Source organism: Seriola dumerili, unplaced genomic scaffold, assembly GCF_002260705.1.
Source record: "Seriola dumerili isolate Sdu_G_001 unplaced genomic scaffold, Sdu_1.0 BDQW01000290.1, whole genome shotgun sequence".
Lineage (NCBI taxonomy): Eukaryota > Metazoa > Chordata > Actinopteri > Carangiformes > Carangidae > Seriola > Seriola dumerili.
Window position 1 is genome coordinate 3,885,942 of NW_019174545.1, and position 27,994 is coordinate 3,913,935.

The 27,994-nt window shown below is 40.2% G+C and overlaps 1 protein-coding gene across 1 annotated transcript; it reads right to left on the reverse strand.

Annotated features, from left to right (window-relative positions):
* Positions 1-4,181: 4,181 nt before the first annotated feature.
* Positions 4,182-27,994, reverse strand: LOC111230794 (lipoxygenase homology domain-containing protein 1-like). The gene is made up of 42 exons (XM_022757620.1): positions 27,292-27,994; positions 26,604-26,718; positions 26,040-26,120; positions 25,650-25,834; positions 25,377-25,475; positions 24,710-24,858; positions 23,739-23,862; positions 23,159-23,268; positions 21,816-21,956; positions 21,577-21,712; positions 20,837-20,997; positions 20,661-20,747; positions 20,166-20,301; positions 19,907-20,061; positions 18,714-18,874; positions 18,516-18,592; positions 18,184-18,380; positions 17,866-18,058; positions 17,347-17,507; positions 16,896-17,217; positions 15,931-16,082; positions 14,331-14,464; positions 14,093-14,238; positions 13,813-13,917; positions 13,572-13,700; positions 13,311-13,475; positions 12,052-12,233; positions 11,859-11,975; positions 11,568-11,730; positions 10,800-10,954; positions 10,498-10,707; positions 9,431-9,557; positions 8,551-8,759; positions 8,111-8,296; positions 7,870-7,997; positions 7,339-7,456; positions 6,621-6,798; positions 5,897-6,082; positions 5,402-5,572; positions 5,140-5,272; positions 4,744-4,899; positions 4,182-4,662 (listed from the first exon to the last, which is right to left on the reverse strand). Exons 1-42 carry the CDS (start codon positions 27,992-27,994, stop codon positions 4,182-4,184), a joined length of 7,224 nt encoding a protein of 2,407 aa, XP_022613341.1.

A 27,994-nucleotide genomic window follows, 5' to 3' on the forward strand; every position in this document is an offset into this window, starting at 1 on the left:
CGAGAGAAAGAGCTAGTTGTGTAAAAAGGCCAAAAATCCCTCTTTCTTGTCTAACATGGTTTTGGATTTACAGTTAGTAGATGCCATCAGAATTGATGCTAAACCCGCTAACTGCAGGCATGGCTTCCAGTGATCTGTGTAGTGTCGTAGTCGGGCCTCTATAATCTAGAGCAGAGGCCTCAGATGTGCATGCTGTATGGCAGGCTTGGGCTGTATCGTTAATATTGTGGAGCAGTAGAAACAGGGACTGTGTCTGTGCATGTGAACCGTATACTATGACTCTGACGATCCCACTCATTCATAGAGGAGGACAAAGAATGCACCTGATACCCCACCTCCCTACACCCCTCCCCACTCTAGACCAAAGTTGCCCTTAGACACCGATCTCAGACAAATGTAGCATTTCTCTCCTAATATTTATTTGTGATTAGGATTCAAAGAGCTGCCAGTGGATCAGTGTCTAACAGCAACTCCTCTGTGTTGCCTCACTCATGGCATGATCGTGATCATGAGAGGCCGGCATGGGCTTGAGGATGCAGTGCCTGAGTCTTGCCATCAGAGTGAATAAAATCTGACATTTGTATTACCTATTACCAGAACCTTATTGCCTATCGAACAAGCACATGTGATTTCTATATACAGTGAATCGCCTCTGTTGTGTATCGGCTCCTTTCATTTCAATCTAAGTTGCTCCCACTGTTTGATAAAAAGACTGTGTCTGGTGTTACAGGGAAAATACAAACTAGTTTGCCTGTGATATGTGCTAGAATGTGTATGATTGTCCCCACAACCCCTCTCCCCCATGGTAGTAGTGTATGGTATTGCTAGAACAACTGTGATACGTTCAGTGATAGAAGCCGTTTTCTCTATATCATGCATGAACCATGTTGGCGTAGTTCACTTGAAGGAGGGTGAAAGGGAGAAAAAGCCATCCATTTGAAAAATACCAAACAATTGTTCTTAACATTTGTTTTATTTCAATTGTCTTTTTTTCTGCCATTTCTTTTTTTTTTTTTTTCTTATTACTTGTAATTTTTTTTTTTTTTTTTTGCTCACATGCCAATTTGGACATGGTACTAATATGCCGAGTCCTTGTCCATTTTAACCATAGTGAAGAAAAAGCTGCAATGCTGCAAAAACATATTTATTGTTGTTATAATGTAGCTTGTGTTTTGTAAATGCACTATAATATGGAGATGCCTGAGTTTTGGTTTGGTGATGTGGGTTCTTCTTGTCCTAGATTTTGTGTTTCTTATCAGTTTCAAGTATTTTCATGCTTCCTTGTGTATTATTGGAGGGTAACTTGACTGTTTGTGTTGCGTTTTTTTTTTCTTTTTGTATGAAACCTCCATCCAAAAAACTACAGATGGATGAAAATGGAGGTTCGCTAGTTCACATAGAATGCTGTGATTAAAGATGCCTTAAGTATTTAACAATCATTATTTATTACTAACTGTAGCTAGCTAGCTATTGTGGTGGAATATTTAATGTCTCTATCTCATAACTTTGCAATTTAATCAATATATTTATTTAAAATAACACAAAATATTAAAAAAAGAATACCTCATTATGCATTGGTCGGTGGGGATGCTTTTGCATGCCGTCTGTGTTTTCTTTTTCAAAGGAGAAAAAAAGAAACTTGTTGAAAAATTGACTGGGGGTGTTTCCCAACACATTTTCTAGCCAGCATGGTGCTGTTGATCTGGATTACATTCCATTCATGTCATTTGTTGATTTTACTTTAACATATTTTTTAATTTCTTAAATATCATCCCTGCTTTGAGCTGAAGCAGATGATGGGGTACAACCCCTTTTGTCTTAGTATGGCTCCACAATTAGCTTGCCTTTGTTATACGATACTGCTTTGTTTCCCATAATCAGTCATATTTGATTTAATTTTTGATATTTGTTTTGTTTTATTGTGACCACATTCATGATATTTCATCATATCTGGATCTCAATTTAGTGCATATTATTTTAGGACCCACGTAACGAGCTGTATTATTTGTTCTTATGTATTGCTGGCAGTTGCTTTGTGTGGGATTTCGGGAAGTATGTAACATGCTAACTTGAGCCATTGATCTTATTGAGCAAACTTCTGGTGTACTGTGGTTATACAATATAGATAGCGTGTTTTACACCTGGGTATAATAAGCTAACTACGTTTTCGGTGTGCATTTCTTATTAATACTCTACTAATCCTGCAAATTATTATAACATGTATTGGATTGGAATGAAGCTGGCTGGTCTTACTATTATTCTTATTTCATTTCGTGCTCTCACTGGCCTTACCCCATGCCCTCCACAGTGTACCCCATTACTCCAGAGCGAACTGGACAGTAGCCATAGTATTAACTCAAGCTGATGAACCGGAATGAACAGTAGAACTTAAAGCACAAGCTTTTTAATGCATGTCCTTCTCAGGTTTTCCTATGTGTATGTGGGAGTAGCTCTGTAGATGTGTTTAATATGATGCTGTACCTTCTTGAATATTTCAGATGTTTCTTTGCTGCTGAAAAAATGTCGATTATTAACCTGCCAGTGAAAAAGGGAAGTGGCCATCTTTGTACAACACACTGCTGTTTTGCTGTAACCGCGCAATGTTTTATGATCTTGAGTATTTTATAGAAAAGTAGAAGTATGTATCAATAATATGAAAGCAATAGCTAAATCATAATGAAGAATAACATGATCAGTGAATATTGTGGAAAATCTTTAGATTCACTCTGGGTGGATTTTGTACTGTATTTATTACTAATGATGATGCAAAAAGTTGCATAGCTTAACCCAAACTGTTCTGTCTCTTTTTTATTTATTGTCTTGTATATGATCTTTTTGTATGTGTTTTTCAAATAAACTGCCTAAAATGCTGAGAACTAATCTAGCTTGTGGTGGTATGTGGTGTCCTGTTGTAGTCATTTACTTTAACAATACTCTAGTAAGCAAAATTTATAGAGATGTCAACAATTTTAATACAAATATTGACCAACATTAGGTTTTGGCAGATATATCTGTATCAGTGTAAATGTCTGCTAATACAAAACAAGAAACTGCAGCACAGCAATGTCAATTATATGTTTGAAATCATTTAGAAACACTATAATTGTCCTACTCGGAACATGACTTGCTCAGAACTAATTTAAAGGTTCCTGACTAACAATGTTTATTTTAAAAAATGATTATTGGCCAATAAATCATTACTGCATAGCATCAAACATCATTTATCTGTGGGCTATAATTTGTCATGTGACATCACATTTGTGTCACCAAAAGAAAAGGTATATTTGCAAAGTAAATAATTCATATAAAATAAGAATATGCTTTGTCAGAATGTAATGTTCAAATAATATGTAAATAGTAAAATTTGTGTCAAAATAGTTAAATAAAGAATGAATGAATTAAATGAATAGATTCCTCTCATTTCAAGTTACATTTCAGCCCTTCTACTGGTTTTCTAGTTTACATTTCTTCTGTCCTCCATTTATATCTAATTTCTGTCCAATTACTTCCCAGCTGTATATAACTATAATTTTTAGGAATATAATTAACTGGACCTGGACCCAGATAAGTGGCAGAAAATGAATGGGTAGATTAGCAAATAAATAACCTGTGGCTAGCATCAACAATAATAATAAATAGTAATAACACGCTTCAACATACTGTAAAACAAAAGAACTAACAAAAAGCCCCCTGAATGCATAATCCACTGTCTCACTTGTAACTTATAGATGTAAAATAAAAGTTACAGCTAATGTTACTGTCTACTGTCTATTCAAGACCTATGTAAATGGCATTTAGGACTTTTTAAGTGATGAAGGTTTGTAGAGCTATTTCCTGGCTTTCTTTTCCATCTGTACGTGAGTGATTTACAATAAGCAGAGGGTTAAGACTAAATGTAATAGGGCTTTTAGGCAATATTCAAGTTTGTTTATTTTTGAAATTGTACAAGAAAAGATGGTAGGCAAATGTGATTTTGTGAAATTGGAAGAGGGCTCAACCTAAACACTTGGCACAACCTTAAAAAAAGAACACTAGTGTTACCCTTTAAAAGTTGACATACAGCTACATTCAGGGCTGTTAATTTCAGTCTTTTTTCCTCACAAAGCTTATCTGACATGCAGTGAAAAAACAAGTCTCTAAAGGAGATGCTCACCCACTCTTCGTCTCACATGTCCTCCCTCCTAATATCTGGGGTAGAGCACTCGCTGAATCTGCCCGTCGGCCTTATGATTGTCCAGCCACTTTCCACACTGGAAGATGGTTGTGACAGAGTTGGCTGTGTTGGTCACCTCAACGCACTCTAAGTACCACCCACTGTTGGACCTGCTGTTGTCGTGCTCCACTTTGACCCTCAGCAGCTCCCCGAGGTCCAGCATCTCCAGGACAAAGCGGTCCGTTTGCCCCCGCTCAAAAAGGTTGCGGAACTTCTGCCGCAGATGCCGCTTGCCCGAGTCACCGTTGACGCCGTAGATGGTGATGAAAACGTTGGCGTCTGTGCCGGCAGCTTTGACATCCCCGGTGATGACGATGATCTCGTACTTGACGGGAACCAGGTTGCGGACTTTGCTTGCGAAACTCTCAATGGACTTGTAGCACTCAAATGTAAGGAACTGGTCCTTTTTGGCTGCCAGGGGGATTTGTGCATCACAGTGGAAGAAATATCTAAACAGGAGGGAAGGTTTGGAGTCACATCCAAGGATCTTTAAAATAATATTCTATATAACATAATGTAGATCCACTCACTTGTTTCCCAGCTCCTTCTCTGTCACCACCACCTCCATGACATGCCAGAAAGCTTCACTCTTGACCTTCTTGCTATCTTTTGTTATGTGGCCGAGGCAGATGCCGGCGATCTCCCCCACGTGTTTGGACGAGAACTCAAACGTGTCAGTGGCACCACTGTGAAAGGACAAAAGTTTCAACTAGTTTGATCCTGAACAGTTAAATTCGCCGGTGTGCCGGAAAGCTTTTCTCATGGGATTAGCTCTCCAGAGAGCAGAGACTTGGAGAACAGAAAGTGAAGCTACAAGATAAAAGAGGGTAGAAAAACAAAACATCTGAAAGCGAGGAGATTATGTAAGGAAACATAATAGGGTTTTACCATGAGCCGAGGCACCTAGATTCCCTTTGAAGACCTACCATAAGAACTTCTTTTTCTTATTCTCCAGAACAAACTCCTTGGAACGAGCTTTCCTTCCCTCCAACACAATCCAGGCGTTTTCCGTGGTGGAGGCGTCGTCTGTGTTCGCAGTTGTTGTGGCAATTTCATATTCTGTGGAATTGTAAAGAAACAGTCACACTATATATCACTTCACATCTGGCGAGTAATCAGCTGCAAGTCATTCATCTCCGACAATTAGAGAACTTGTAATCATGCCCACAGACTTCCATTTTTACTGACTGGTTTTGTCACTGAGGTCTATAGAGTCGTTGTTGGCACAGGCCAGCTCCCTCATAATCTGCCCATCGTCTTCACTTTTAGCCAACCAGCGGTCACAGGGGAACCTAAAGGTCTGGTCCATGGCCTCATCTTTCACGTCAATGTACTCCAGGTGCCAACCAGGAGCAGGGCCTGTTTACAGCAGGAGCAACAGAGTCCACTGTGGTTTTATTCCTTCTATACACAAATGTTTTTGTTTTTTTTAAGCAACGATCTGAATTTCTCTGTTTCACTATTTAACAATCTAATGTGAAAATATACCGTGCAATCCCTGTGCATCACAGCTGCCAAATGCAAAGTTACCATACAGTTCCGGTATATCAAATTAGCTTAGGAATTTCTATCTTGAGGAAATACTCCTTCAATGTTTATTCTGTTGTTTTCATGAACAAAGATCCCTTCAATTGCTGTCAGTTATGCTGTTTTGACTCCCAGCGCTCCTTTCCTCCTCCTCACCTTTGTTATCATGCCACACTCGAACCTTGGAGAGTTCACCCAGACTGAGCATGTCAGGAAATCTGAACACATCTTTCATTTTACGCTCAAACTTGTTCCTGTTGGTGCTCTCCTTCAGAGGCAGCGTCCCAGTGTCCCCGTACTCCCCAAACACGATCGCAAACACGTTGGCATCAGTGCCGGCACCTAAAACATCAGACGCATTTACTGTTGAATACAGATCGTTAGATTCGCCCTAATGATGCTGCATGAATGGTGCTATGACATGGACACGTCATGGTAAGTCATCAGCAGTAAAATACATGTGCAGCTTTAACACCCTGTGTTAAAGATGTTTTCTAGATATATTTGAATTAAAAATGTCTCTAAAACAAAACAACATGAAGTACACAGACACGCAGAGTAGCTCTCTCATATGACTCCAAATAACTGTTATTTTCGTTATCGAATAATCTGCTGATTGTTTTCTTGATCGGTTGTAAGTACGACAAAGAAAAGCATCAAACATTTCAGAAGCTGGAGAGAAAGTCTCATATTTTTGCTTACTTGATTAAAACAACTATTTGGTTATCAATAATCATTTTCTGTCAATTGACTAATTGATTAATCGTCTAATCATTGCAGCTCTAATCTCTTGAGAGTTGAGGCTTTTATTTGGCTACGCTGTAAAAAAAACAAACAAACAAACAAACAAACAAAAAAAAAAACACCTCATGTGACTCACCTCCGACGTCACTGGTCTGGACTTGGATGATGTAAGTTGTTTTTTCCACCATGTCCTCCTCGTCCACCACAGCTGCCAGCTCACACACCTTCGTCCTCTTTGGCCCTTTGGTCTTTGACAGCCAGTTCTCGTAGGTAAACAGATACACTTCCTCTGTGGTCAGGTTCCGCATCAGGATCTAAAAGCATTTATTAAGACACAACGTTTGGATGTGAAAACTACACGTCATTGTTCAGTTGCAGCACAAGATATGTCAGAGTCAGACCAACACAAGTCGTCTTTATTTTAGTATTTGTGGACTACATGGTATTAAACAAGCTAAAACTGTACCAATAATAATCACAAATGCATCCTGCTTCTACTTGAACAGAATCAGACAAAATAATGCAGCTGCAATTGATTGTTTTTATATTGAAATCAGGACTTGAAGGAGTGCAATTTTCAAATCACAAGAGCATTTTTTTCCGACAATAACTTGCATAATTAACACTGTCTTAACAAGCTGTAGCAGGTGACATTTGAGCTGGAGCGCATTGATTACAATACTAATGAAAACCGTGCCTAGTGTTACACTACATTCTCTGATCTTAGTAGGATTTTCAGCCAGTAGTGTCATTGCACATGATGTTTTAGCATTCTTAATGACATACTGCATGTTGGCAGGTTTTATCATAAATGGTTCCTCGATAGAGAGATGCCCTAGTGGTTTTTATGTTACCCTGTCAAGAAACCAGTCGGGACGACTCCCCCTGCCATCAATCCGAACTCTGATCTTTTTAAGAGGAGCAATGTCATCTATCTCCAGGCTGAACGTGTCTTCTTGGCCTCTTTCAAACCTTAATGAAAACAATATATAGTGTAAGTATCATTTTGTATTTGAAAGCATCTGGACAAGGGATGGTAATCTTTAAGAAACAGTTCTGGAAATATTTGCTTCATTGCTGAAAGTTAGATGAGAAGATTGATACCACTCTGTCTGTACGTTAATTATGGAGCTGGAGCCAACAGCTGTTTAGCTTAGCTTAGCACAAAGAGTGTAAACAGAGGGAAACAGCTAGCCTGACTCTGTCCAAAAGGTAACAAAATCTGCCGACCGGCACCTCTAAAGCTCCTGAAGCAGACATGAGAGCTATCAGTCTTCTGACTTAAGTCTTGACAAGAAAGCAAATAAGCATATTGATCAGAATGTCTAACTATTCCTTTATTGAGAAGTGCTCAGCACAATTACAGGGGTCACTGGAGGACGAACCTGTCCTCATTTTTAGGAAGCAGCATTTCCTCTGTGCTCCCATTGGCTCCGAACACAGTTAGGAAAATGTTGGTATCAGTCCCTGCCTCCTGCGTGTCACCTGTGACAACTGTGGCCGAATAAATAACCTACAATATACAGCAGATAATATAGATACAGAAAAGATAAATTATGTTTGCTTATGTAACACACAGACCGAGTTTTTTCCAAGATATCATATCTTAGGTGCAGTATGACTCACTTTGCGGATAATGTTGATCGTGCTGGAGTCCAGCACATTGAACAGTCTGGCAGTCAGACCATCTCCCCTGTCTTTAGCCAGCCAGCACTTACATGGAAAGATGTACTTGATACCTTTGGTTGGCACGGCAACCGACAGCTCATCCACCAACCAGCAGCTCTCTGGTGTGACACCGTTATGGCCGAGCTGAGGAAGAGACAGAGAGAGAGAGAGAAGAAAGAGAGGAGAGGGGAGAGAGAGAAAGAGGGGGAAGGTAGAACTGGGAGTTGATATATCATTTGATTTTGTTTGATCTAGGTACCAGAAGGCACTGCTAGAATTAATTATTACTGGGTGAGAATGGCTTTATTTAAATTTTTAAGATCAGTGCATCTGAGGAGGCAGCAGAGAGGAGATGGTTTTTCACAGATTTAGCTACAGAGACAGTCCCAGATTCTCACTTCCACCCTCTTGATCTCTCCTACGTCAGTTCCATAACACACAAAGTGGTCCATAGTGCCAGCTGTGAAGGCTTTCTTTCCCTCCGGCAGGTCCAGCCACAATCTGTCCGTCTCGACTTCGTTGGGGCCGATGATGATGACATAGACCCTGGCTGTAGTGCTGGCATCACGGTCCATCCCCGTAGACAAGGTGAAGTGATAGGGGATGACTGGGCGAGAGAGAAGAATGGTTAAAGTGTCTTTTTTTTTGTTTGTTTGTTTAAAAATTGCATTTAAATTAAAGGCACAGTTTAACATTTTGGGAAGTACACTCATGTGGTTTTGTTCCACATGTTACATGAGAGAATTGATAGCAGTCTTATGTCTGGTTGGTTGGCTGGGGGTAACAAAACCCCCCTATCAGCAGCTCTACAACCCACTAATTAAAATGTTATATCTTGTTTTTTAGCCACAAATTGTTATTTTTATACTATGTTTTCTTCAAATAACCAGACAAGATATAATGTGTTAATTAGTAAGCTTTGCGGTGTTGAGCCAGTTTTGTTATCCTCCAAGCCAACCTAGCTATTTTCCCGTTTCTAGTCTTTATGCTAAGTAACCTGACTATAGCTTCATATTTTCTGTGCAGACATGAGGGTGGTATCGAGCTTCTCATCTAACTCTCAGCAGGAAGCATATTTCTCACAATGTTGAACGTTTATTTCGGCTAATTTGTTTCCTAACATTTTGAATCATTTCTAAATGGCTGTCCTGTTGAAGTTTTGCATGCATGGGGTTTTCAGATTCTGGTTCCTTTATGTTTGGCTTTGCTGCAAAAGAGCACACTGTTCTCATCATACTCAAACCTGGAAAAACATGAATAATAGTTTTGTGGCCTTACTTGGACCTTCTTCCACCACAGCCACCTTTTTCTTCTTTTTCTTCTTGTTGGCATTTCTGTCCAGGCCCAATTTGGCCTGAGCCATCTTCTTGGAATTTGGATCAATGTGTCTTTCACCTTCATATCCCTATACCAGACACATAACAGACCAACTTTCATCTCAGAACTAATTTCAATGCAACTAACAGAAAATCAAAGTTAAATGGCACTCAGAGATTAGACAGTAGGTTAATGTCATGACTTAAGACTATGAAATGACCAAATATGAATGGAGAAGTTGTGCCTCAATGCTCAGACCCAAACCAGCAGCACAAGACTCAGAATCTTACTGCACAGGAGGATTGTATCAATTCAGTAATACTAACAACTTGGCTGAATGTGTAAAAATGTAGGTCAGAAAGGCATCCCTTATTTCATTGCATTTGGGAGTGTGCAGAAATTTTGGAAGAATGTACTGAAAGTTTTATCTAAAATTATTCTGGCTGTGTTGCCTCTGTGCCCACGATTATGTGTTCTTGGACTGTTTCTGAAAGACCTGAGACTTTCAGCGGCACAGTAGAAAATGGTGACTCTCAGCCAAGCACACCATTGCTGTCTCATGGGAAAATACAGAAGCCCTGACTGTATAATATCATAATCATAATCGTCTGTAAGTACATTTTAATATCAATTTTATTTTTGTTTTTAATTTCATTACTTTTGCTCTAGTTTCTTCTTATTCGTCTATGTTGCATTTGTGGAGCAAAACTGAAGACACAAAAAACAGATTCTGATTCTGCGAGTCAGTGGCTATGAAACCCTTCCTGCTGCTTGACAATGGAACAACTGTTGTTTGCTGCAAAAGGGAAAATAGAAATATAGAACGGGTTTATAAAAGTTTTGGAATGCATGTCACTTTTATATTTTACAAAAACACAGCTCTGTTATGGTGCACACCTTTAAGCTTTGATTGACCTCTGCATGTAAATTATTCAGTGTACAAATGGGTTGAGCTTAAGGATATTGTTTTAATGTGGACCTATTTAACACACACACGCGCGCACGCACACAATTCTCCCTCTCCCCACCTTGACGAAGAAGGTCCTCTCTATGCGTTTGTCCTCTTTCTTCGTCGACAGCCAGCGCTCACACAGGAACATGTACACCTCTTCTGTTTCCACGTCCAGCACCTCCACTTGGTCCAGGTACCAGTCAGCCCCCATTTTGGAGTTGTCGTGACGAATGCGAATCTTAAACACTTGCCCCAGATCCACAGCCTCCATAGAGAACTTGTCCACCTGAGAGGAAGAGAGAATGTAACACACTTTACTTCTGGAGAGCAAAAGAGATGTGACATATACAGTTATGTATCTCACCTTTCCCCACATACCTGTCCTCTCTCAAACTTGTTTTTATTGTTCTCAGATTTGGCGAGTTTGCGCTCTCCTGTGTCTCCCAGGTCGCCGTAGATGGTGAGAAAAACATTGGCGTCAGTACCAGCTCCGTACGTATCACCTGTCCGCACGGACACCTTGTACGTGTGAGCTGTGGTGGAAAAAGAACAACTCAATCAGGAGACGTACACCTTGTTTGCTCACAGATCAGTGATGTGCAACTGAACTATAAAGTTCCTGGTGTGCACTGGAATTCATGAATTGAGTAGCCTCCAGTCCAGCAGCATGTGTGTGTTCATATGGTAGATTTGTTTATCAAGTATGTCTCAATAAAAAATGAGTCAATCAGTCAATAATTTTTTTAATTAATTGATCAATTGCTTAGTCTATAAATAGAAAAAAAATGTTTCAAATGTATTACTTTGTTTGACTAACAGCCTAAAACCCCAAAATATTATATATTTACGATGACATTTTGCTTAAAAAAATATTCAAATGATTAACCTATCAAAATTGTTGTCAATTAAAGTTTTGTAGATCAACTAAACTCAATTAACTGACTAATTGTTGCAGCTGCAAATCTCCTTCTGCCTTGTAAAATAACTAAAGCAGTCAAATAATTGCAGTTGCTTATTTTTAGTGGAGTAAATGTATAAAGTAGCATGGAGGTTAATAAGAAAAATTTGACATAGTGAAGTAACAGCTATGTCAAATTTGTACTTTAGTAAAAATGAAGTTGTTTGCTAGAATCAGCGTAAACCTACTTTCCAAAGCGTCCTCCACCTCTGTTTCAGTTGTTTTCAGCTTCCCATCCCTGAGGAGTTTCTGTGTGATGATGTCCGAGGGGACCAGCTCCCTCACCGTCTCCCCATCATCTTCAGACTTGGCCAGCCAGCACTCACATGGGAAAATGGTCGTCTCTGAACCCTGCCATTAAACACAGACATATCCCCAAACTGCTGTGTGTGTCTCACACTGAAGGGACGTACAAGGAAACAAGACAAGGAAACTCTTAATGATTTGCGCAGGTGTAATCTCAACTGGATTATTACTACCTTTCCTTTCCTGAGCTGTCGCCTGATCTCCACTCTGTCGAGGTGCCATCCCGGGTTGGTGCCCCTGTTGTCGTGTCCTATCCTGATTTTCTCTATAACATCGCCTACATCCTCCAACTGGGAAAAGAGAACAGAGTGTTTACAGAGCTGCTGGCGCCGTCATAAAAGCTGTATAGTCCAAACCCACACTAACCTCCACAATAAACATGTCCTCAGCTGCCCTCTCAAAGTACAGACGTCTCTCTCTCTTGTTGACACACAGGTGTTTCTGCTGTGTGCACACTCCCTTATGTCCGTACAAGGCTATAAACACATCAGAGTCTGTTCCCGCACCAAACACATCACTGGTGTAAATCTTTATCTCGTAAGGCACAACTGAAAAATGAGAGGGGAAGGTGACGGGTTTGTTTGGTTGACACAAGCATGATGGAAGATACAAAAATACAGTTTAACAACGTGTTGCTTATGCTGAAGACTTAGAGAAGGGAAAAGTCACAAACTCAGTGTGCACAATTTGATGTGAATAGGATAAAAAAAAGAAATCTTCTTTTCGGGTATTATGAGACCGCTGTGGTGCTTAGGTATGATATGCAGGAATACTGGTATTGCCACTTTGGACATTTACATTTGGTAAGTCTTTAGAATTTCACTATACCATAATTCACAGAGAAATATTTTTGTGTATTGTAAGTATACTTTTTTCCAAAATGTTTTTATTTGATGGTCTCAGTTGGAATGCACTTTAACAGGATTCTTTAATGTAAAACACAATAGATAGATACTTAATTTATCCCCTAGGGGAAATTCATGATAAATTTAAGAATAATAAAATAATACAATTGCTATAGAATAAGCAATTAGGGGTTGGAGTGTTAGAGCCATTTCTGTGTTAGTTACAAAGTTTATATTTCTCAAGATGCCTTAATATTTAAACATTTTTCTGTATACTTATTATGCTTAATTAGATGATGATGGCTTGCTCTAGAAGGAAGAGGAGAGGCAGAGTTTGTGTGTAGAGCGAGTGTGTGTAGAATGTGACATCGGTAGTCTTTGATTTTTGATTAAAATCTGCAATGTTGTGTTTTTTTGTTTTTTTTTTTGTTAAAAGTGAAAATAAACTACTAAATAGCTGAAACACTATCTACATCTGCAGCATTGTGATTTGGACTGTTTCATGTGTGAATCAAGAAGCAGAGTCTTGTTGCGGTGGTGAAGTTAAAAGGCCTCCACAGCAACATTATAACACTTGTTACAGATTGCATCAAAGAGCAAGTGCTGTGACAAGCACCCTTCCTCAGGTGGAGTGCTTTAAGCACATTTTACTGCTAATGCTTCCACACATTCAGCTGAGTAAAGTTTTACATTAAGCACTTTTACAGGAAGATTTCTCAATCAGCGCACTGCTCCTTTCACTAATGGATTTTTATACTTCTTCCACGGCTGTTCACTCACATGGCATGTAGAGTTCAGTCTGCAGCTCAGCGGGATAGAGATCCCTCACTATCGCCCCATCATCCTTTCCCTTGTCCAACCAGCGGCCACATGGGAAGCGTAGTCTCTGACCCTGCGAGGGGGCGTTAATCTCGACCCAGTCCAAGAACCAACCAGGCGAACCCCCTGATAGTGGAGACACAGTCATATGTTATTCAGTTTCATATAGCGTGCTGGTTGTGACTGCTGAGTTTTGGTCTGTGGAGCCTTTTCTTTCCCCACCTGAGTTGTTGTGCCCAATCCGAAGCTTTTCCGGGTCGCCCAAGTCCACCGCCTCCACGGTGAACTCATTGATCATCCCCTGTTCAAACTTATTCTTATAGGTCTTACAAGCCTTTAGGTTGATGATCCCTGTGAGTGACGTGGCATGATTTGAAATTCAGATTGGTATCATTTAGCCAATAACACGCAGTACGAGTCTGCCACAACAATGCCAGGATGTTAGTGAGGCAGAGGATCTCACCTGTGTCGTCATTTTCACCAAACAGGATGGCAAAGACGTCGGCATCAGTTCCAGCATACTTCTTTTCTCCAGTTTTTATTCTAATAGTATATGTAGTAGACATGGCTGTAAGATAAATTGAACAAATCAGTAGAGTAATCCTTTTCATCTTCTCACTAAGACATGAGTTCCTCTGTACTCTCATCTACACTTGCATGTTTCACCAGCACTTAAATACTTGAACAGGGCTCCCTTTTATCTCCCTCTACTAAAACATGAGCCAGCTGTGAAACTGTGTTACATTTCTGCTCCAGTCCAAGCGTTGCGCCCGTCCCCTCCTCATCCTCGTCCTTCCTCATGAAGGCTTCATCCACAGGCACCAGCTCTCTCGCTATCTGCCCATCGTCCTCATCCACTGCAAGCCAGCGGTTGCAAGGGAAGTAGTACCTGCAGTGCCCGAGAAATGCCTCAGATCAGCACTCTAAGTCAAAGACGACCTGCTGATACCTCACTATCAGTTGCATGCTGGTTTCACCTACGTTGTGTCATCCTTTGTGTCCACTATCTCAACGCGATCCAGGTACCACGCTGAATGAGGCTGGGTGTTGTCGTGGCGGATTCGTAGCTTCTTCAGAGGGCCCAGATCAATAGCCGTGACGGTGAAAACATCCTCCTGCAAAATACAGCAACCACAGATACTGTTCTGTTGCTGACAAGAGATTTTAAGTTTTATTTTAAAGCTGAAGACAGACATGACATGTAGGATGAGAGAGAAAGGGAGTATTGCATGCAACCAGTGGTGGAAAAAGTATTCAGATCCTTTACTCAAGCAATAAACACAATGTAATAATATCATATCATGAGAAAAAGTCCTTTTTTTCAAAATTTTACTTCAGTCATAGTACAGAAGTATTGTAATATGTTAATTCAATTATGTATTATGTATATTGAGGTGTTTTTTTTTTTTTTTGTCCGTCCCATTTACAAACATGACATTTAATACAACACCAACCTTAACTATGAAATCGGTGTTATAACATTTAAAATCAATCATCTGTTTTTTTCTGGGAATAGAAAACCTTTATCGTCATTGTATTAAAAATACAATGAAATTAAGAGTGCTACTCCAGGTTGGACCATTAGTTAAAAACAATTAAAAGAGGCAGCTTCACACTTATTAACACACATGAACACAATCCTAATATAAATAGATAAATATAAAGTGTCTCAGCGATTATTGCAAGAGTAGATGTAATTATTAACTGTGGAAAACTGCACAGGAACGATGAAAGATGCACAAGCACTGTTTTTCATTTTGCATGATTGTGGTGATTAAAAGTGCAAATGGCTTTAGGAAAGAGTGAGTGAGAATGAGTCCAGTTGTCTGAGTTTTGAATGACCTGTGGCGCCTGCCAGAGGGCAACAGATCAAACAGGTGGTGGTCAGAGTGTGAACAGTCTTTTCTAATATTTCTGGCTCCGGAAAGGTGGCGGGTGTTGGCAATGTCTCCCAAGGACAGAAGAGGGCAGCCAATGCTTTTTTGCGCAGTGTTTATGACCTTTTGAAGAGCCGAGCATTCCTATCACTGAACGACAATGGGCTGTTGTTGCTTTTGATCTGCTGGAAGAAATAAACATAATTGTCTGTGGACACGAGTTTTGTGTTCCTAGAGAACCAGGTGTGATGTAAAGATGAATAATTCACAGGGTTGGATTAAGTAATGAGTAAAAGTAGGGCAGGTTCAATAACACAGAGGACTCCTCAGAGCTCCTCTCAGTCACAGCTGGCTCGCCTGCAGGGGAGCATGTAATCCTAGCAGAATACACTCCCACCCACACCTCAGTGCAAGACTCATGTTGCATGGAAGTGCTCGAGTCTTTGACTGCTTGATCATTTTCAGCAGGATACCCTTCCAGGACAGTGGGTAAAATTGCATTGTAATTTTATGCTCTTGGTTTATGGAACTCAGCGAATGTAAGAATATTCGGTGTGACATAAATAATGTATTTTCCTTCCCTGCATTTTCCCACCTTACCTGTAAAATAATCAAGATTTAAAATCTAATTCAGTGGATTCCTTCCTTTTATCTTTCGCACATTTAAAAAACTAGTGATCGTGACTTTGTGCAACACATCATACCTGCCCCCGCTCAAATTTGTTGAGGTTGTCAGAGTTCTTCAGGTAGCGCTCTCCGGTGTCCCCGTTTTCTCCGTAAATATTAATGAAGACGTTGGCGTCGGTCCCAGCCCCCAGCATGTCACCAGTGAAGACGCACACTTCGTATGTGTTGACTGTTGGACAAAGCATGGGATGAATTACTAACACCTCTTTAACCTGTCACACACTGAATGTCGGTCAGGAAACTGTGTCAAATCAAACCATGCGTGTCTACAACAACAACACTGAGTAAAAGGTTAAAATATGTGCTAAAATATTTCAAATAATGAAGATGAAGCAAATAACCAATAGATGTCTGAGTATATGGTCGTTTAAAGGTAGATATTCATGGTACTAAACTATGATCAAAGCTGTCTAAAAACAGAAAGGGAAGATTATAGAAAGAAGAGGTGTTCCTCAGAATAAAACAAGCTTTTCAATCTTCTTTGCTTATATTTTCTTTTCTCTTGTTTTAAAATTATAATCCTTAAGATTTCAGTTCTGGTTGAATTTGCGACAATACTATTTCAACAGCTCCATTTGAAATGACTGGAAACATATTTAAGGTGCTCCTTTGTCTGAAAAAAACTGCGGGGGGACGGGATTTACTGTGGTTATAATGAAGAAGACCAAAGAAAACAGTCAACAAAACATGAGAATATGTTTATGCTGACAAATTATGTGCAACGTTCACATGCGCCAATTTTTTTTCTCCTCCTTTTCCTGTGAATACCTTATGCATGTGCATGCCATTTAAATTCAGTCTGCAATCGACAATTCAATCTACTATATAAAGTGGTAACCAAGTAGTACAAATAAAATTTAATGGCAATGGCATGATGTATGTATCTTTAATTATAACTTAAAGTTAATGTTCATCAGAGCTCATGGGGACACATTTCTCTCTCTGAAGTCCAACATTACACTCAGATATCTTCACTTCATACCTTCCAGCTCCTCTGAATCCTCAGGCAGCAGCTCCACCACCAGCTCGCCGTCCTCCTCTCCCCTGGCCAGCCAGCGCGAACAGGGGAAATGATACGTCAGCACCACCTCCTGCATCTCCTCTCCTCCCTCTTCGTCCTCACCTTCCTCGTCTGTCTTCTTCTTCTTTTTCCTTTTCTTATCCTCCTTCTTCTTCTCTTTGGTCACCAAGGCCATGATTAAATGTTTGACGTCCACTGACTCCAGGAACCAGCCGGATCCCATCCCTGAGCCATCGTGACCGATGCGGATCTTGAAGACCTTTCCCACATCTTTGGCCTCTATCTGGGGAAAAGCTGCAAGGTCTCAACTCAAAATGAAACATCTGACACTAACCTTTCTTTTTGGCACTCAGACTTAACCACTAAGATGCATTTTGGAGTCACTGAAAGCATAAAATCCAAGCTGTGATACCTTGAATATTTCTGTGGTGTCACGCTCAAAGTTGTTGGATCTGCTTTCGAGCATGATAACCTCAGTCTTCCCCTTGTCCCCAAAGATCTGGATGAACACTCTGGCATTGGTGCCAGCAAACATCACATCTCCAGTCACCACTGTTACCTCATAGTTAATCACTGAAAAATAGAAATTACAGTATGCATAAGGGCTTCCATGAAAAAAAAAAATTTCATTTACATACACAAGAATGAAGAATTTACATGACTTTTCAAAACATTTGTTACAAGGTGCGTCAATAGTCTATGAAAGTAGTAATAATGAGGGAAAATTAATAAAGAATAACAACACAGAGTCTGGTAATATTCCTTGGGAAAAATGTGACTGAAATAGAGCAGATTTTGAAGCACCAGGAAACTACAGAATTAGTCTTGAGTTACAGGACCAATTTCCATGTCGGCATGAATCTGCTGTGTGTTTTGGTTTGTTTGTATGCGCCCTCTTCTAATGGTGTGAGAGTGTGTTAATGTTGCCTACGTTGATGCATGTCCAGGATCTCGCTGGGGTAAATCTCCACCTCCGTCTTGCCGTCAGCTTCATCCTTGCAAAGCCAGCGGTGACTGGGGAACATGTAATGCCTCCCGTGGACTGGAACCATAATCTGAACGCTGTCCAAGAACCAGCCGGCACGCATGCCTTCATTGGTGTGGCCAATCATCAGACGGTTAATCTGGAGTATTGAACGGATGAACACTATTCAAATTTTATGAATAAACACTCAATCAAAAGCACCTTGATGGCAAATGTTGTTAGCCCCGGAGAAATTGACATGTTCTTTTGCCTCCACTGTGTCACCTGTCCAATATCAAAGGTTTCCACTCTGAAAATGTCAACGCGGCCCGTCTCAAAGTAGTTGCCCAGGTTGTTGGCAGAGACCACCAGCATCATCTTACTGGTGTCGCCTTTCTCTCCGTAGAGCTTGACGAACACATTGGAGTCTGAACTGCCCCCGGGGATGTTGCCTGTCTTCACCGCGATGTGATAATCAAGGTCTGACACACACACACACACACACACACACACACACACACACACACACACACACACACACACACACACACACAAGCTTCAGCATCAGGTGGATACAAGTCATTAATGTCAGAGTAAATTAGAGCGTTAGGTCTTACTGTAAAGACGCTGTCCATCTGAGAACGGCACTAACTCTCTTACAATCTGTCCATCATCCTCATTGCGGTCCAGCCACCTGCACAGGACATTCCATGAACAAACTCTCAGCTTGTCTATTACACACACACACACACATCTGGGGTTGGAGCAACTACTCAGTGCATGCTCTTTCTTTTTTCACACTGACACTAATGCACCTTTTGCAGGGGAACTCTACAGCGTGGGCCTCCGCCTGTCCCTCCTCCCTTACAATCACTTTATCGAGGAACCAGCCGCAGCCTCCACCTTTGCCATCATGTCCAATCCTCACCCTGCGGACCTGCCCGATGGCTACGGCCTCTACTATGAACTCATCCATCTAGAAAGACAATAAAAACAACAAAAAAAACAACACGTAACATCGCATTTTGATGCCTTCTTATATGTCAAACACAGGAATATGTGGTGAAGAACAACTGGCAGATATCATGACATAGTTTTTGAATCAGTAGCATAAAGTATGAGAAATGCATTGCAGTATTCCCATCAAGAGAGTCTAGTTCATCCATATAAAACACTTTTGATTAAAATTAGGCTAGAACAGAGATTTGGCAGATTCCACAAGGGGTTTGCCTGATTACTGGGGTGAAATCCATAATCAGTCAGAAACATATTCCCCAAATTTGTCATCATTGGCATCAATACCAGAAGCAGTACACAGCATGCTACAGGCAGGCTAATTGGCTTAATTATAATCACACTGATTAGTAATTGGCTTCTGTGTGTGTAATAGAAAATAGAGAGTTTAATGCTTGTAGACTGGATGGAGACTTGTCATTTGATTTTTAAAGAGAAAGAAGAAAACAGCATATTTTATATATAACATTTGATTTCTTCCTGAAATATCACTAAGCTCTATAGTATGTCAATTAAGCAATATCACGCAAGAGGGAGTGATGTTCTGAATATCAGCTGACCGAATCACAGCCGTGATATCGCTTTTATTCAACAGTTCTACGAGCGCCATATTAGTTACATAAGCAACAATATTATTATTTGTTATTATTTATATTTATTATGATTTGTTTATTTCATCATTTATTCGTCAACGCCAACACAAATAGTTACGCAACTGGACTGGTACTGGACTGGTACTGGACTGTTGCTAAGCAACACAACCATTTTCCTGACCTGCACAGTTCACACTAGCTTGCTACTTTGTCTACATGTTACCTGTGTGTAACGCTGATTAATGGTTAATAGAACACCTGTGAAGCGGAGTGATACATGCAGTTAAAAGTCCCAGTGCTGTTGTACCCTATATCAGCACTCATGGAATGCCTCTCGTCCAATCAAATTACTTGGTTGGAACTAACTGTTGTATTGACACTGATGTACTGAATGTACCTACATTTCCTTTCTCAAACTTGTTGACGTTGTTTTTGCAGTTGACCAGCTCCCGATCTCCAGTGTCACCCTGGTCTCCGATCAGATTGAGAAAAACGGACGCATCTGTGCCGCTGCCGCTCATGTTCCCGGTGCAAACTGACACTCTGTATTTTAACACTGCAGAAAAGAGGAACACGGTTTAATAAAGTTTGAACTTTTTCTCTATATTTGGCAAAGCAGATATTTGGTCGCCCATGGTGAATACAGGTGCATATACACACAGGGCAGTGGCTCATCGATCAGTTCCCCGGTGGCAGGCAGCTCCCTCACAACCTCGTTATCATCTTCACTGGTGTCCAGCCACCGCTCACAAGGAAACATATACTTCTCCTTTGTTAATGTCTTCATCAGAGTTGCCTAATAGGAGAAACGCAATACTGGAAAGTATGTTTGACTTGGTATGTGAGGTGGTGTCTGGATTATCATTTCATTGAAGTATTTAAATATCGGCTGAAATCCCTTAATATCCTCTGAACCTTCTTCTTTCTTCATTTCAAATGCAAAGAGAGAAAACAGACCTTAATAAACATGTCTGTTATGAACCAAGGATACTAAGCAATCCAATAATATTATTTATAATAGATTTATAAGATTCTTGTAGAATCACAACAAAAACTACTGTTTATTAATCAGAAATGCATGCGACAGACGGAGCTAAATTAACTGATATAATATGTAAACAAATTGTACTATCATGAGACAAGAGATTTCCTCACCTTGCTGAGATGCCATCCTGCAAAAGGACTTCTCTTCTCATGCCAGATACGGAGTTTGGTCAAATTTCCCAAATCAGGCAGCTCAACCTGTGTTAAAGATAAACGCAACTTATTACACAGCCTCATTATCTGACCTGTTGATATTACTGTGTGTGGTGTTGAATTAGGATACTTACCATAAACCTGTCCACCTGTCCCTGTTCAAAGTTGTCGGTTTTGTTGTCCAGCCTGATCTCGTCTGACTTGCCCTTCTCCCCGTACACCTGGAAAGAGATTTCTGCGTCGGTTCCTGCATTGGCCAGATCTGACGTCCAGATCCACAACGACCAGGGGTGCTCTGAGGAGAACCAAATCAAATCGTCAATATCAAGCGATATCATGGTCATTGTTATACCTTAGATCAGATTGCAGGTCTATATTCATCATTTGTTTGTTACTGCCCCTGCACAGAGAGGTCTAGTTCTACTCCCTCAACATGTTGTTGTTTGTTAGGAAATCGTCTCAGGGCAGAAACTGTCATGTTGAAGACAGTGATTGCAGCAGACAGCTCCCAATTGTTAATTTGTGTGATTGTGAATGGATAAGAAGCAAGGCAGTAAAGGAATAATCCAAAAAAAAAAAATCAGGCTTAGGCTTATGCACAGATTTTCATGCATATGTTTGTGGACGATAAAAAAACAAATATGGTACATAAGATTTTGGAAATATTGGACTTCATTTCACAAGCAATAGGAAAAACAACAGACTAAAATTACAAAGTATAATGAAAGCAGACTGCCTGCCGAGTCATTATGCAAATGTCTGATACATATAATGGAGTTAGAACGGTTTTGCTCAGTGTTTCAGCAAATAAAAGAGAAAATGGCAGCATTTACCGCTGCTGCTGACTGGTCATAATTATTGACATTCAACTTACTTTTCTGCCTCTTCTGTCTGAGTGAGACCATCTCATAGAGCTCCCTCTCTATCAGCCCGTCTCCCTCCTTCTCATCTAGCCATTTACTGCACGGGAAAGTCTGCTCAATCCCTGTGAACGGACAGTACACCACCACCTGCAGGGAAAAAAACAAAAAACAATGATTCAGCTGAGTTAATTCACAGTAAATTAGCAGACCGTGGTGTTTGCATGTTTGGGCACGTGCATGTTCAATGTACCTTCTCGCAGTACCATCCAGCACTGAGTCCTCCGTTGTCATGTCCAATGGTGACTCTGCTGAGGGGACTGAGGAGCGCGGCAAGTTCAACGTTACAGATGTCTGTCAGGCCCCGCTCAAACTTTCCTCCCTCCAAAAACACCTGGATCACATACATCGGAGAGAAGTTTAAGGAAACAATAGATCATCCACGGTAAGACGGATGCTCAGTTGTAGTTGAGCATCCTCTTACCACCCTACTATTGAGCAATTTGTGCAATGGTGTGATACTGATCACCAAATGAGATACAAGTCTAGAGAGAATATTCAAGTATCATCAGTTAAACCTAAGCTCAGTCCATGAAGAGGGGACGGAAAACTGTTCTATTCTGTCTTTACACAAGAAGTCTGTGCTTACAGACGCACAGAAAACAGATCTCCTCCTCTCTGAATGTGAGCTGTCACCTTCTGGCCGACGGTTTAGAGTAAGTGTAAACTAAACTGTTACAAACACTCATTTGTTCCATCCTCTATCAAGATTTGAAACAGTAGCAACTAAATGCTTCTTTTGACTGTAAGGATCAAAATATGTACATCAGCATGTGCAATATTCTAGTTTTGCTGGTTTATTATGATTTTTGTTGTTATTTCCACTGCACTTTTACTGTTTTATTTTACTGTTTTTTTTTTTTTTTTTTTCAACTGACATGATATCAGGGACTGACCACTGAGACATGCAATACATTTTCATATACATTTCCATGTTTTCAAGTTGATTTGTTGAATTTATGAATTAACTTTTGAACTTTCCGCACTTAAATGCATCAGTTTTCATAAGGATGCTGTTACATAATTCTGGCAATTAAAGCTCTGTGTGGCACGAACTCTGAGCCAAAGACAAATTTCCCCAAGTGACAATAAAGAATATCTTGATCTTGATATACCCAGAATAGATTGAATAAAATTCACACTTAAGGACCGTTTTCATTTGCAGCATGTATGAGTTTGGGTCTTTGTTCAGGAATTCTGCCCACTCTGCATCAATGCATGGACAAACAAAAAAAGCAGAAGACTCAAAGTTCATCAAAGGACTATTTGCTTGATACTTTTCATTTGAGAAGTAAAGCGCAAAACCACCAAAGTAATGACCATTTAGTGGCAAAAAAATGTCATCAAAGTGAAACAAAAATTGCCTGGAACCTAATAGAACTAACATTTCCCTTAAGTAAGAATGATTATTGCAGACAGTTCTTTATCCACTCCGTTTCACACAAATAAAAACTAACTAACCCCTGCTGAAGCCATTGTTCTTCAAATTAAGTACAAGTTGTCTACTCAGTTTCTTGTGTACGGTATCTTCATTACCTTGCCACTGTTCTTCAAGCCCTTTGAGCCGTGCATCACGATGTGGATTTTGGAGTTGGTCCCAGCACCACGGATGTTTCCTGTCACAATCTGGACGTTGTACACAATACCTGGCGGATACAGTTACATGTCAGGCTATCAGAGGCTCTGCCAGGGGGTCACTACGCTTCATGGCACCCATATTCCCTAAGCAGCTGAGCAGAAATTAGATCAACCAGATCCAAGCATCGATAGTCTGACCCAAGAATCAATGATTACGCTTTTTTGGCAAGCTGAGAAGAAAACACATTATTATGTTTGGAGTGAATAACAAGGTATAAAACAGCAAATTATCTTGGTATTAGAGGTGTAAATTGTCTCACATTCCTTTATGCAATATTTTTCAGACCAGGCAAGCAGATAATTTTTTCAAAATGAGGCAAACAATTAAGAGAAAACAGCCACTTATTGAGCTAATTTTCATTCTTGCCATGATTTTCTTGCCATGATTGCATTCACTGACATGAAAGATCAGGCGAATGTAAGACGGCTACATTTTTCCAGGCTCATAAAACAAGTTTCTTCCACATTTCACCCTTACCTGTGGGCTGGCTCCCGCCGACCAAAACATCCCTCTGGATCTTCCCGTCATCCTCGTCGATGGCAAACCAACGACTAACTGGAAATTCATACACTACTTTGTTTCCCAGATCATCCACAACCACCTGTATGTAAAAGAGAAAAGAAGAACGTCATCAGAGCCAACAGTGATGGAGACCTGTTGTACATAATATGAAAATCTACAGTGGAGATGAAGTTGCAGAGACGGTCAGTATTACCAGACACAGTGATGATTGCAAAGATCAAAACTGTTATTACAGCTATTGGGCATAAAAATTAGTGTGCGCAAAACTTATTATATATTAGATTAAACATGTTTCAGCTGCAATGACGAGAGAAAAACCAGAGTCTGAATAATTTTGCTGAAAGATATTTACTCACAAATGCACCTCAGTATAATCAACATCGATGTGAACCACCAACTAGTCTGTCTGTTTGTTGTAAGGCAATCCCTTAATGGGGCATGGTTTCCCTTTACACAGAGGGTAGAATGACGACATGTGCATCCTCTGTGTGTGTGTGTGTGTGTGTGTGTGTGTGTGTGTGTGTGTGTGTGTGTGTGTGTGTGTGTGTGTGTGTGTGTGTGTGTGTGTGTGTGCGTCTGTTTGAATTAACGCATCTCTCAGTTGCACACACTGTATGTGTTGGAGGAGCAGGGACACCAGTCTCAGATGAGACGACTGAGAGGAAATAAGGGGCTCATATGTCTTAAGTACCTCTGTAGAGGCAAAACTGAGCAGAGTGACGGACAGGAAGACTCTAAGACAGAGGCTTTGCTTCAAGATAAGGTTGTGAAAAATCCCTGAAAAGGGTACACATGATGTAACAAATGAAAGTTGATGCATGTCATTCTTTAATTATCTGTCTTGAGAACCGATGAAGGGCATGAGGTTTCGGCGTTACATTTCCTATTAATTTCTAGGTTCCTAAAAAAAAAACCCTGTGTTTTACCTTATCCACAAACCATCCTGCTGAGGAGCCTTTATTATTATGGCCAATCGTGATCTTCCTCACTTTGCCCAAGTTTGGTGCATCAATGGTGAACTTGTCCTCTGTGCCTTTTTCAAAGTTATTTTTGTCATTGTCAAGTTGTCTCTCCCCTAAAATAAAATAATTCAATTTCATCAGTGAAAAACAAAATTGGTGACATCGAAGCTGGTATTCACTTTGTGAAAAAAAATCAACTACTTGACCACATATGTGAACTTGAATTACCGCCTCGTGGTTGTATGCCTCCGCAGTTGCAGGAAATATGGTCAAAGACTCCTTACTGAGTAACAGCATTGAATAATAGCCAGAAGAGTTTTTGCAGAACATTATGATGTCACAGTGAAGTTGACCTTTTGGATACGAAATGTCAACACTTCATCATTTTATCCTATTAGACTGTGTTATACTCACATAATTAAAGTATGAATTCTTGACTATTGGCCAAAATGTGTTTTGTGAGGTCAGCGACCTTTGACCACCAAATTCTAATTAGTTCATCCTTGAGTCCAAGTGAATGGTTGTGCCAAATTTGAAAAAATTCCCTCGCAATATTGCGTCCACATGAATGGGATGGACGGACAACGGAGGCATAAAAACACGTGTTACCTGTTGCACTGTTGTCATCTACCTGTGTCTCCAAACTCCCCAAAGATGTTGATGAAGACATCTGCATCTGTTCCACTGCCTTTTACATCTGCAGTGAAAACACTCACCACATACTTATTATCTAGAAAATTTGGAACACAAAGCAGTAACTCAAAACAGTCTGTCAACCATATGCAACTACTGTGTGAATACAAATAAAATAATTAAATCATGCAGATTCACTTAATTAATCACTGGAGGCAATGACAATGCTATAAATACACATATTCATTGGCTCATAACTGTGTATACATACATTTGGGCATGTCCATGGGGTCCATGCTGCCCAGCAGGTCTCTCACATAAAGGCTTTCTCCCTCTGTCTTACTGAGCCAGTTGTTACAAGCAAAGTAGAACCTCAAGTGAGGCCTAATCACATCCGTCACCACCACTCTGTCCAGGAACCAGCTGGGGTTCAGGCCGGTGTTGTCGTGCTCAATCCTGGACCACCAGAAAAGTAACATCTAAGTAATTTTGTTTAATTCAACTTGCAAATGAATTCAGGGGAGGAAACAAATCTAAATCTGATCCAAAAATGTCTGACCTAGCTCAAATGAAAACCTGTGCTGTACCGAATAGCACACTGAAAAATATTCACTGAAGTGAAAAAAGAAAAACAGGATCAGGGATGAAATGTGTGACATACCTTATCTTTTTCAAAGGCCCAACATTGTGAGTTCTAATTCTGAACACATCAGTTTTGGCTCTTTCAAAGGCTGTGCGACTCCTGAAATCACAAAATGGTAAACATTTGGGTCCCACCCTGAATTTCATTCTCAATTTGAGAGAATCAAACAGGTAAATGTTAGGTAGGTCTAAGAAAAATAACAAAAATATTCCACATTCACTCTCAGTGCATAATGAAGCATAATAGCCTTGCAGATGTTTTACAAATTCATGCAGCATATCACGTCACACAAAGTGAGCTCAGCTTTAACACCAAAATCACAGCACACAGTCTGCCGTCTGTCTGAACAGCCATTCTTTCAAAACCACCACCACTGTGTTAAGAAATGAATAAATACCTCTTTTCTGTGCTGTTGAAGTGGAGAAATAAAACACGTTAGTTTAATTACAGGAACCTACTGAAACAAATGGTTAAATGTCATAACTGAGGCCTCTGGCTAGAGCTGCGTGATAAATATATTAAAACTTTATTCTTTATTTGACCAAACTGTTTTACATTCAACAGTCTTTGAAGACAACTTACTTGCTGGCCAGGTGGACTTTGGGAGTGATGCCATATTCTCCGAACAGAGTGACAAAGACGTTGGCGTCAGTGCCTGCCCCTCTCTCATCACCAGTGATGGTCACAACCTCATACACTGGAGGGTTTAATGACATAATACAAATGGAAGCAGGATACAGTGCATTACAAGGGAAAGACATGGAAATTCAATAAATCAATATCAAAAAAGTATCGCTAAGAGTTGGCATTGAAGTCAAGGTATCGGTATCAGTACTAATATTGAAATTTTTTTGGATGATACCCAGCTCTACTTTTAATTGGTATTTCTGACATTTAACAGTGCGAGCCAAACACAAACTTTAGTGGATTGTGACTCTCTTATTAGGATGTGAATCCTAGAAAGATTGGTGAGTGACAGGTGTCATGTAGCTGTAGGCTGAAGATAACATACTGACGATACATGGATACTTCTTCACTCAGTGTAATGTTACCATGAACATCAAACTAAAGCATGGGCACATTACCACTGGAGCCACTCAGAATAACGATTCACCTCTCCTCTGGGTGTCGGGTGTCTTCCCTCAAACAGAACTTGCATCAAATTGTTCTTGAATTAATGTCATGTGCTGTTTATAGGGTATTTTAATAATCACTTCCATAGCATGACTTTTATATATTTCACAGGTTGAGGTAAAAACTTTGCAATTACCTTTCTTTTTGTGGTACTCGTCCTCGTAGTTCTCCACTTTTTCTGGCTGGTAGTTGCGGAGCTCACTCTCATAGATTTCAACGTAATTTTCAACCTTCTTCTTCTTGCCTTTTGTCTTCTTGGTGTCTTCATCACTGTCCCCCTTCACCGAACCTTTTTTCTTCTTTTCTTTCTTTTTCTTTTTCCCCTCCTCTTCATCCCCAGCTGCAGGTTCATCCTCTTTCTCTGAGTCCTTCTTGGATTTTTTGTCTTCATCTTTGGATTTTTTATCCTTTGAACCCATCTTGTCTTTGACTGAGGATTTCTTTGAGCCTTTCTTAGTGGTCTCAATCACATCAGGGAGTTTCCCCCCTCTCTTTTTACTCTTGGAGTCATTGTCGTTACCTTCATTATCTGTATTCTGCGACTCACTGCTCAATTCATCCCCGCTCTCCTCTTTGGCTTTCTTCCTCTTATTCTTGACCTTTTCTTTATCTCTTCCTTTTGTCTTGCTTCTCCTCACATCAGGCCCTGATGTGTCAGAATTGTATCCTTCTTCATCACTGTCTCTAAACTTCTTCTTCCTCAGTCTTTCATTGTCTGACTCACTCACCTTTCTACTTTTCTTCTTGGGCTTTGGTTTCTGATCCTCCGAGTCCTCGTCATCTACATCTTTGGTTTCCTCCTCTGCTCTCTGTGTTGTTTTTTTCTTTTTTGTAGGCAT

Coding starts and splice junctions, on each gene's coding strand:
- LOC111230794 (XM_022757620.1), bottom strand. CDS start 27,994: ATGCCTACAAAAAAGAAAAAAACAACACAGAGAGCAGAGGAGGAAACC. Junction 13,476..13,571: donor GATTGGGCACAACAACTCAG/GTGGGGAAAGAA, acceptor CTCCACTATCAG/GGGGTTCGCCTGGTTGGTTC. Junction 10,708..10,799: donor ACAAGTTTGAGAGAGGACAG/GTATGTGGGGAA, acceptor TCTTCCTCTCAG/GTGGACAAGTTCTCTATGGA.